Here is a 12,036-nt window from a genome sequence, read left to right as displayed (position 1 = left end):
CAATGCAAACATGGTTCAACACATGTACTTCAAAAAATGTAATTTTTCACATATAGAAAAGGACAAAAATGTAATTATCTCAATATATGCAGAACTTTCACAAAATCTATTTGTCCATGATAAAAACCCTAAAGAGGGCTGGTGAGATGGCTCAGTGGTCTAAAGCACCTACTTGGAACAAACTAAGCTGAGCAGAGCACAGGGACCATGGTTCAGTCCCCAGCACCACATGCCAGCCAGCCCCGCCCCCTGGTGGGCTGAGCTCGCCACACACACACAAAATACATAAATACATAAATACATAAATAAATAAATAAATAAATAAATAAATAAAAATTTTAAGAAACCCTAAAGAAAATAGGTGCAAAAGAATCTAATCTCAATCTGATAAAACCTTTTATGACAAACCTACTGCTAATATCACATTAAGTGAAGAAAAAAATGGAAGCTTTTCCTCTAAAATCAAGAAGACAAGGATGTAAACTATCACTACTACTTTTCAATATAATACTAAAAACTTTTGTGAAAGCCATCACAAGAGAACAAAACAACGGAAGGTAAGAAACAGTGGCAAAGAGTGACATTAAATTGTCATTATTTTCAGAAGACATGATCCTCTACATAGAACATCCAACCTATTCCACCAACTCAGGATAAACGAATTCAGCAAACTAGTAGGATACAAAATCAACACATAAAAATCAATAGTATTCCTTTACACCAACAATGAATCTATCAAAAAAGAAATTAGGAAAACAGTATCATTCACAATAGTCTTAAAAGAAAATTAAATACTTAGGAATTTAACTAATAAAGGAAGTAAAAGATCTCTATAACACAAACATCAGTTCTGAAAAAGGAGATTAGGGCCAGCCAGATAGCTCAGCAGACTAAAGCACCTGCTTAAACAAAGCACAGCGGCCGGAGTTTGATCCCCAGAATGCCATGCCGGCACCAGCCCGGCCCAGCTCCCAGGGTGCGCTGAGACTGAGAATGAGACTGGGCGTGGTGGCACATACCTGTAATCACAGCTCTTAAGAGGCTGAAAACAGGAGAGTCCAATCTATGTAATGAGTCCCTGTACACCTCAATCTTGGGTATGCAGAATCAATATAGTCAAAATGGCAATAGTTCAAAAACTGATATATAGATTTAATGCAATCTCAATCAAAGCATTAATCAGCATTGTTTGCAGAACCTGAGAGACAATACTAAAATTCATGTGGGATTAGAAAAGACCTACCCTAGCAAAAGCAATTCTGAGCAACAAGAGTAAAGCAGGTAGCATAACAATTCTGGATTTCAACTTGTATCATGATAAAATCAGGATAGTACTGGCACAGAAAGACACATGCATCAATGCAACAGACTACAGGATGCAAAAATAACCCAACCCACATTCAGCCACTTTTTAATATATTTTTAGCACAGGGTCTCAGTACACAGATCAGACTTGTAGTGATCCTCCTGTTTTCAGCCTCCCAAGTGCTGGGATTACAGGCGAGCACCACCACGCCCAGTTTCAAGCACCATTGTGGGAGGATGGGGCCGCCACAGCACGCCTGGAATCAAACTCCAGTCTCAGAGTTGGCCTAAGCAGGCACTTTAATCCATTACGCTATCTGGCCAGCCCTCATTTAGCCATTGCATCTTTGACTAAGGATCCAAAAACATACATTGAGGAAAGGTAGCCTCTTTAAAGGTGCTGGGGAAACCTGCTATGTATATCTAGAGGACTGGATCTAGACCCATGTATCTCACCATGTACAGTTCTAAAGTGAAATCAAAATGTTTCAAATAGGGCCAGCCAAATAGCTCAGTGGATTAAAGTGCATTAAAGTGGGTCTGGGGTTCAATCCCCAGGTAGCCATGCTGGCTCTGCCCCCGGGGCATGCTAAGAAAACAATTGAGCCGAGGTGTGGTGGTGCACACCTATAATCCCAGCTCTTGGGAGGTTGTAAATAGATGGATCACTAAGAGTCCAATCTAGTAGTGAGATGCTGAACACCCTGTAGATCCTTCCCTAAAAAATACAAAAAAAAGACCCTTCCCTAAAATATGCAGGGGAGGGAAAAAAGGTCAAATATCTATAGAAACAAAAAGGCCAAGAGATAGCTCGGTAGAATAAGCACTTCTCTGGCAAGCACAAGATTCTGAGCTCAATCCCTGCTATCTTGAAAAAAAAAAATAGAAACAAGCTGGAAGATAAAATAGGTAAAACTCATGAAGGCATAGGCATAGGGAAGGACTTTCTGAACAGAATCCCAATTGCATAAGAAATGCCAACAATCAACTAATGAGCTATCAAATTAAAACGCTTCTGCACAATGAAGAAAATAACCAACAAAATAGACATACTCTATAGAATGGGGGAAACCATTTTACCCACTATTTCTCAGAGAGACTAATATCTAGAATATATAAAGGACCCAAAAATACTAGTACAACTACAGAATTCAATAAGGGTCCTATAAAGGACCCAAAAATACTAGTACCACAGAATTCAATAAGGAGATTCCTTAAAACTACTGAAAGTAGAAATTCCATTCAACCAATTATTCCCCTTTATTTATCCTCCCTAAAGAGCCAAAGACATCATATTACAATGATATACACATACCTGTGTTTATAGCAATACAACTCATCATAGCTAATTTTGGAATCAGCCTATATGTCCACCACTAGAGGAATGGATAAAGAAAATGTGGTATCCATATTCAATGGAATACTACTCTGCTGTAAAGAATAAAATTCTATCATTTTTAGCAAATTGAATTCAGCTTCAGATCACAATGTTAGGTGAAATAAAGACACACAAGGTTAAATATTCAATGTTTATGTAATGAACTGGCTTCCCATGAGGAACGTGACCAAATACTACATGCATGTACTAAAACAATAAAAATTGAAAAACAAGACATCAAAGTATAAATAATTTAACAAGCAAAATAATGTATTACGAAACAGGGAGATAAACCTTTTGCAAATGGGAAAAGGACCAAATAAGTAAGAGGGAGGGTGGGTAAGGGGATGTAAAAAGAATTAAGGTGTGTGATAATATAAATAAACAAATCTGATGCTGGCAAAGAAACAAAAAAATTAAATGGGGATGGAGAAAAGGGAAAAAATAAGATGTGTTATGTATATGCTATGCAAACATGCAAACATGTACAAATAAAAATTAAACAACCACCACAAAAAAATACCACTTGGAATAAGTATTGCATACACCACTAGTGCTCAATAAATGTGTCATTCGTTTGAAAAAAAAAAAAAAGGACCAATCCCTATGTGCCAATCCCTGCATTACAACTCAATGAACAAAAATATTAGGCTACTATGAAAAATTAGATAACCTAGAAAAAATGGATAAATTCCTTGACACATATAATCAAGCCTAAATCAAGGCTCAAAAAAATCTGAGCACATAAAAAACAAGCAGTTACTCAACAATAAAAAGGTTCCCATCATAAGGTCTGGAACCTGATTGGTTTGACTGCTAAAATCTATCAGACGTTTAAATAAGAACAGCCATCTTTTTTCAACCTCCAAAAAATAATGAACAGGGAAAACTTCTAAATTAATCTTATGTCAACAATATTCTCACACTAAAGCCAGACAAGGACCCTTGCTGGAAAATTATATGGCAATATCACTGATGAATGCAGACAGAAAAAAACACTGAACAAAATAAATAAATCAAATACCACATTTAAAAGACTTATTCAACATGATCAAGTGTGATTCATCTTTCCCAAGGAAGAAATGATAGCTCAAACATTCATACCAATGTGATATATATTAATAAAGTATAAAAAGTTAGGATCATCCAATAGTGGAAATTTCCCAAAATAAAAGAAACAACTGAAAAATGGACAACTGAAATGGATACATCAGAGAACTACAAATGACCAATAAATATACAAAGAAATGCATATCACCAGACATTAGAGAAATGCAAAGTAAAACAATACTGAGATTCCATTTTACCCTAGAATGAATGACCATTAAGAAATCAAATAATATGCCAGATGTGGTGACACATGCCTATAATTCTGGCACTCAGAGGCTAAGGCAGGAGGATCACTCCTTAATGGGTTCAAGGCCAGCTTGACTACATAGCAAGAAATCAAATAACAAACACTGGTCAGGCTACAGGGGTGGGAAGAAAGGAACCATTTTATATTGTTGGAAGAAATGTAAACTGGTACAGCTACTATGGAATTAAGTATGGAGATTCTTCAAAAAACTGAAAGTAGAAATTCCATTTGACTCAGCTATTCCCACTTTAGGTATCTCTCTAAAGAGTTAAAGACAGCATATGAGAGTGATACATGTATACCTATGTTTATAATAGCACAAGTCATAATAGCTAATTCTTGGAAGCAACCTACATGTGCATCAACAGATGAATGGATACAGAAAGTGTAGTATTTACACATAATGGAACACTACACTCTACCATAAAAGATAATCTTGAGTATTTGTAGGAAAATGGATGAACCCTGAAATCATACTCTTATGTAAAATAAGTTAGTCACACAAGCTTAAAGATACTCTTGCCACTTCTACTTAAAAAGTACTGAAAGGCTCAGCAAGAGCAATTAGGGTAGAAAAAGGAAAAGTATCCAAATTGGGAAAGAGGTTAAGTTGTATCTACTTGTAGACAACAAGGTACTACATATAGGAAAGGCTCCAAGATAACCTGTTGGAACTAATAAACTCAGTAAAAGCTGTAGGGTGCAAAAACCAGCACAGAAAAATCAGCAGCATTTCCATATTAGAACTACCTGAAAAAGAAATCAAGAAAATAATTCCATTTATAATACCTTTAAAAAATACTTTCATGGCTCAGTGGAATAAGTTCTTCCCTGGCAAGCACAAGGGCCTGAATTCTATCCCCAGTTCCGCAAAAAAAAAAAAAAAAAACTTTCAAGTCAATTTATCCAAGAGGTGATAGTTAAATATTTATCAAGGGAACTGAAGACAAAAATCAATTACACAGCATGGTGACTATCTTTAATATCAATGTATATTATTAATAATCACTGAGTAAATTTTAAGTGTTTTCACCACAAAAAATGACTTAAGTATGGTAATTAGATTTAGTCATTCCAAAATGTATACATGTGAAAATGCTGTATATAATGTGAAAATGCTGTACATAATATATTCAATGTGATTAAAATAATCATAAAATAATAAAGTACACCTATAATAACTGGTTTTTCATTTTATCAGTCCAAAATTAATTTCAATTTTCAGGAATTTATGGATATCATTTTATAAATGATGAACTCTTGAAGGGCTGGGGTCATAGTTCAGTAGCAGAATGCTTGCCTAGTATCTGAGAAGCTTTAAGTTCAGTATCCAGCACTGAAACAAATAAATGATGAAGTACTTAAATGTGTTCTTTTCCTCAATGGTACAATCAGGCCTAACGTGACTACAACATCCAAATTATTAGACAAATCATTTTATCGCAACTTAAAGGCTCTGTTACTTTTTTGGAATGCATTTGATTATCATACTATACCTTATAAATGTCCAATAATTGTCTCAATTAAAATATAACTGCCTAAAGAAAACCCAATAGTTACCGAAAGGTTCCAGTTGTAGCTGCCCTTTTTTCATTTTTAAAATTCATGGGAGGTACTAGAGACCCATTCTTCTAGTCGTGACTCACTTATATCTCAGCAGTTACTAAATATATTGATACCTTGGTTCATGAGCACTTTTGTTTATTTACAATTTGGTAAAACCATTTGGCAAAACTTTGTTTGCAAACTCTACATTGGGTAACAAACAAAACCATGACCATCTTTGCCACATGAACATGAATGTGGCCATCTTTTCCAGAATCACAGAACTAATTAAGATCATGAACCAAGGTACCAATGTAGTTCTTACATATAGGGCAGTTGTTTATGCTGTCTCTGCCTAAAATTCTCAGTCCTAGTCACCTCAACCTGCAGCCCTCTTTATCTGGCTTACCTCTCAGTTTTTCAGATTCAACTCAAGTAGCACTTTATTTTCAATAGCCCAAAAATAGAAACAATTCAAATGTCCATCAACTACTGAACTGATAAATCATAGTATATCTTTATAGTGGACTACTACACAGGGATAACAGCAATGAAATGCTCAGACAGATGTGGACATGGACAGATGAATACATGGGTGTGCATGGGTACACACACACACATACACACACACACACACACACACACACACACACACACACACACAAATTCCATGATGGAAACAAAAAGCTGTTATCTTTGTAGAAAATTTGGAAGCACAGACTGATTAAAGAATGGAATAATCACAGTTGATGGTAATATTCAATATTTTTAACAGGGAATTGCAGTTAGAACAATTTTATGCTTTTGCAAAACACCAAATACCTATACTTATTGCTTTTCCTGTATATTTTATACCAAAGGAAAAAAGTTAACTTTAACAATACATATACAGTATTTAGAAGGGTGGGTACCCAAGTTGGCAATAGTTGGAAATATGCAAAGGATGAGACAGATTGATACACAGTAATACCAAATCTTTCAATCTGATGTGCTCTGGTACTTATTCCATTTTATTAGTAGGGCACCAGCTATCCAATTCCTAGGAGTTATTGGTAATTTCAAAACAAAGCCTGTCTGGTTTTTGGCTACCCAGCAGCTAGTACAAAGTTAGGCACACAGCAAACAGTAAATAAAAAGATTCTTTGCCAGAAAGGGATTTATCAATTAGTTTCTTCATAACCAAAGGCCTTATGCTTTATTGGCTTCTGTGGCTCTTGCTCCTCCCACAGCCCTCAGTACTAGAAATTAAACCTAGAGCCCAGACACTTGATGGCAAGTACTTTACCATCAACCTTTTTTATTTTCAGACTAGGTCTCAGGAAGTTGCCAGGGTTGGCCTCAAATTTACCACCTGCCTGAACTTCCTAATAGGCAGGATTAGTCATATGCTGCCACAGCTGGCTCATTTTGTTTTGCTGAATCACAGATATCAGAAAAATCTATCTTACCTGGCACTCACCCATGTGAATACTTAAGTTCCTTTTGTGGCAGGACACTAAACACATATCATTTAGGTTGCCTTTTTTCACCTTGTTTCCCAACTTTAAAACTATTAACAAGTGACTGCTATATTGATGGGCTCTGACTGGAGTTTTAATTTATATCTTCTTTATAGGAGCTAACTGGATAGCATATTAAGGGCTATGTTTACTCACATCAGTCAATTCCACAGCCAGCAAGATTCCTTAAAAATGCGCCACACCATGATGAATAAAGCACAATTCTATCTGTATGCAATTTGAGTATGCTAGCCTTTATGTATTAAATGGTTTCAATGCTTTGTGGATCATGATCCAGCTAGATCTCCTGGGTTTAAATACCAAACCTCCACCACTTGCTAACTATATAACGCTGTGAAAGGTACTTTAAACTTACCTGTGCCTCATTTTCCTTACCACCTCTTGACTTTTTAAAAAGGAAAATAGAATATTGATTGCATTTCCTTTCACCATGAGGCTTAGTCATTATATGTAAATCATTTAAAACAGTTGTCAGCTATTATCAATTCACATGAGCAGTTTTTAAACAAAATAGCTCAAACAGCTGAGGATGTGGCTCAGCGGTGGAGTTCTTGTTTAGCATACACAGGTCCTGGGTTCAAACCTCAGCACCACAAAATAGCCCAAATGAACAACTCTCTTTTAAAGAATATATTGCAAATCAGCTGGTGTGGTGGCACACACTTGTAATCCCAGCACTCAGGAGGCTGATGCAGGAGGATCACAATAACAAGGTCAAGGCCAGCCTGAAATACAGTGAATTCAAGGTCAGGCTGAACTACATACAAGAGCCTATCTCGAAAAAAAAAATCTTGTTAACATTCAAGACACTGTTTTCAGTAAAAGTAAAATCTTTTTAAATTGTTGGCTTTTATCTCAAAACCATAAGCCCATTACCTAAGGTTGATTTCTCTCTCATTTTGTTCCCTGGATATTTTCCTTTCCAGCATTCTCATTACAAGTTTTGTTTTCTCCATTGAATCTATGAAGGAAGGACCTCTAACCCATGCCCGGCACATAGTAGGCATTTAACTATATCCTGAATAAATAATGTATACATTCAAAGTGTGTTTAACCCACATCAGATAAAAATTAATGCAATAATGGTTACAGATTTTAAAGTAATAACCCAATTAGGGATTTAGTCTCATTTAAAATATGATTTATTAAAAATATAAAATGTTGATGTTTTCTATAAATATTCCCACTCAAACACATGTAATAGATAATTGATAGGTCATTTAGTCACCCTTCCCCTTTGATTACAAGAGATAAAACATACAACATACTGTAGGTTTATTTTTATTCAAAAAGTTACTGTCTCAAGACATAAATACAAATCAGAAAACAGTACAATTAGGACAATAGAATGGAGGACAACAGGTTAGAGTAATATATAAAACATTTTTAGCTGGTTGAAAACAAAGCTGTAAGAACTGCTTTCACAAAGAAGTACTCCACTCAAGAGTGAGAAAAAAATCAACTTAGGTTTAAAATCATATATACAGTCCTCTCAGCAGTTCTAGTAAATGCAGTGGTGTAAAACAACATATGCAATATTTTTGCACATAACAATATTTGTTGATGGAAAATCTTTTAGACAAGTCCGGTTTCATTTGTTATCCATGATTTAATAAAATAATTGTATTTTATTATGATTTTTTAGCTAACCTATGGTTTTTGGCTACCACAGCCCAATGCTTATTGATTTCTGACTCTAAAAACTGGAAGCCTTTTGGTATTCACCCATTTGAAGATATTTTTTGTATTGCAAGCATATTAAGGCATGGAATGATCAAAATAATAACCTCAAGAACTGAGAGACGACTGACAAAAGATAGATACACATGTGATATAAGTTAATATTTTGTTTTAAACGATGTCTAGCTGCCTAAGCCTCGCAAAATGAGTTGATGTCAAAATGGCAAGTAGCCACTTTCTGTTTTAAACTAATTCATTTGTGAAAGGACATAAAATGAACTTTAAAGCTTAGCTTTCAAAGAATATTATGGGTTATGAATTCTATTATCCCATCTAATTTACATACAGAAGAAATGTACTGTAACCTGTTAGAAGTATCTTTAACCTGAAGACTGCTTGCAAAGACAGATAGATAAAACAATATAAAATACAAATTTAAAAATCATTTTAAAGCATGAACACTCATGCTTTTCTATTTTTAAACATTGTTAAACTTTCAATATATTTCTGAAACCTCATAATTTTAAGTTGGAATTTAAAAGTAAGAAAAAACTAAACAAACTGCGCAATTATAAAATCAGCACCAATTTATATATATATATAATTTTATTTAAAATTTAGATCCCTATTCCCACACTCTAATAAGCTGTATAATTTTTGTTTAGAATTTTTCTGCAAACATACTACAATAAGCTTCTTTTATTTGGAGACAAAATACAGTGGCACTACTGGAAGGAATATCACAACATTACATTTTATCTTAAAGGACAAGCAAACTTTCAGGGTTCATAATGGGATAAGCATGTTTGAGACTGGTTACCTTCTGGCAGTTCACTACATCTGGATAGTTCTGAAAAGTATAGAGAAGCTCTTGGATTTTAAAAATATCTTAAAATACATTTTAGATGAAAAAATTGTAAAAGTTCTGCTTATAAGTTTAACTTTTCTCCACAATTACAATATTTAAAACAAAGTATTGATTGACGTTTTAAGCATTTAAATTTAGAATGCTAAAAACAATTCTTCCTATCCTACAATTTCAGGGATCAGGGAATAAACTCATCCTTACTTTGTTTCTTGGATGTAAACAGAAATCCAGCAGAGGTCATCATTATTTAGTACAACCAGTAAATAAATGTGAGAGGATTCTTATCTGTACCAAATGCCTCTTCAGATTATTATAGTTATTTTTTAAAAAAAGCATGAAATAATTGATTTAAAAGCCAACTAACAGCGCATAAATAAAATATTTACTTTCTAAGAAAAACTGTAGCTTATCATCAAATTGTTTACTTGTCCTTTATGTTTTTCAGGCAAACAAAACTGCCCCTCAATGCACTTGATCTTGGTAAGCATAAGCATGTCATATTCTCCTTAGAGAAAAATCTGTACAGAATTTCACTGTATCTACCATTTTATTTTAAAATTTCCTCTTCCACTTAGAAAATGACTTCACCACAGATTTAATTGTGTACTGGTATTAAAACATTGACACCCCAAGAACCTAATGAGAGAGGAAAAAAAAAGAGTTGTTAAAATAGTCATTCATTTCTTCATAAAAATACTTGTAAATATTACATTAGTACTTTACTATGTTATATGGCTAAATAACATTCTAATAAAAACTACTTCCAAAATGCCCCCTCTTTTCAGGTAAGTAATTTCAAAATTAAAGTAACCATTAATAAAATAACATCAGGACAAATAAAAAAGTCAATTACCTCATAAATATCATAGCTGGAACCTTGGCTTCCTTATGTTTATATACACCCCTAATGTCCTAAACATAGATAGGCCTCAACATTTGTGGAATGAACATGCTTCCTGACATAAATTTCTGGCACAAGTTCATTAGAAAGAATTTAAGAACACCTTTTACAAACATCCACTTCACTCCGAAAGCATTGTTTTTTAAAAAGTATTTTAACATGCAAAACAACAGAAAAAAATAAAGAACACCATAACCACATAGACAACAGGAAGCTTTCTTTAGAAAATCTGAGATGAATATTAACTATAAATTTTAAGAAATCAAGTATGGTAAAATGGGCAAAATGATTTATACAGTATTGATAATTTTCTAAAAATTCCAGTTGAGTAAAAGAATGCTGGATAAATTCTAATAATTACTTGTCACTAAAACTAAAAGCATGTAACAGATGGAATAATTCTACCTTGTTCATGAAATCAGAGAGGGACATTACTTTTAACATATGAGGTGCTTCAATTAAAATTTTAACACATCAATTAAGCAATGTTTTACAATACTACGATGAGCTAGTAAGAATTGCTATCTAAGCCAGAGGTAACAAGCTCAGGCCAAGATCACAAGATGACTTATTTGTAAGTTAAACCTCACTTGAACAAAGCCATAATTTCAACTGTTTTGATTTGAAGGAATTATGTATTTTCAGAACAGGCAAACAAGTATCTACCTCAATGCAGCCTTTTTGCAATGAATTATCAAGTAAAGCTGTATGGAATTGCCACTGATGATGAAAATTAAGGATTTGTGCATCCTAGTTCTTACCCCTCCATTAACTATATAACTGCCACATTACATATCCCTTGTCCTCTTCCTCTCCTTCAAGAAATTTCCAGATTCTTCACTGGTTAAAATCAAGAATTTTGATGATTGGGATGTTCCCACTAAAAAGAGCTAGAGGATTTATATTTTCCAGTAGCCAAAACACTGACTGTGGGCAAGAAAAATTCTGAAAGTTAGTGAAAGAATTAGTGAATTCTTAGTGTACAGCATGGTATGAAGGTGAATTAAGTTCTGTGCAGAGTTCCTGAAATTCCCTTTGCTATTTTGTAAAGACTAGTGATAACTAGCTTCCCCTACCAGAATATTAAATTATCTATCTCTACTGAGGCTCTACCAATTATATATTACATGTGGTCTAGTAAAAGAATCTCAACACAGAAAAGCAACCTTAGTGACACTCTTTTCTGTTTTAAACACAAAGTGTACCTCTCTCTGATGTCAACATTAATAAACAAACATCTACTTAAATGTACAATATAAAGTCACAGCTTGTGTCAATACTTTCAGGAAACAGCCACTATCACAATGGTATAAATTAATTTTGTATCCAGATGTAAAATCAACTATACCATAAATCTAGACTTCTATGTACATCTAGCCAAAAAATGATATGCTGAGTTTTTATATTGTCACTCCTGAAATGTGAAAATGTGACAATGTGAAAATCATACTACAAAAGATATACTTAGGATTTATTTAGTAA

At 34.0% G+C, this 12,036-nt stretch overlaps 1 protein-coding gene across 7 annotated transcripts in view; it reads right to left on the bottom strand.

Moving 5' to 3' along the window:
• Positions 1–8,363: 8,363 nt before the first annotated feature.
• Positions 8,364–12,036, bottom strand: part of Stag2 (stromal antigen 2) — a 155,879-nt gene continuing 152,206 nt past the window's right edge. For 5 of the 7 annotated variants that reach the window (XM_023706328.1, XM_023706326.1, XM_023706329.1 and 2 more), the window contains exon 34: positions 8,371–10,289. In XM_023706328.1, coding sequence (XP_023562096.1) covers positions 10,266–10,289 — 24 coding nt within the window. In that variant the 3' untranslated portion in view covers positions 8,371–10,265. Of the gene's footprint in view, positions 10,290–12,036 lie in introns of all 7 variants that reach the window. The other 2 variants (XM_004646069.2, XM_004646068.3) reach the window with 1 other exon arrangement.

Source organism: Octodon degus, unplaced genomic scaffold (assembly GCF_000260255.1).
Source record: "Octodon degus isolate 3935 unplaced genomic scaffold, OctDeg1.0 scaffold00251, whole genome shotgun sequence".
Lineage (NCBI taxonomy): Eukaryota > Metazoa > Chordata > Mammalia > Rodentia > Octodontidae > Octodon > Octodon degus.
This window is presented reverse-complemented; position numbering and strand designations above follow the sequence as displayed.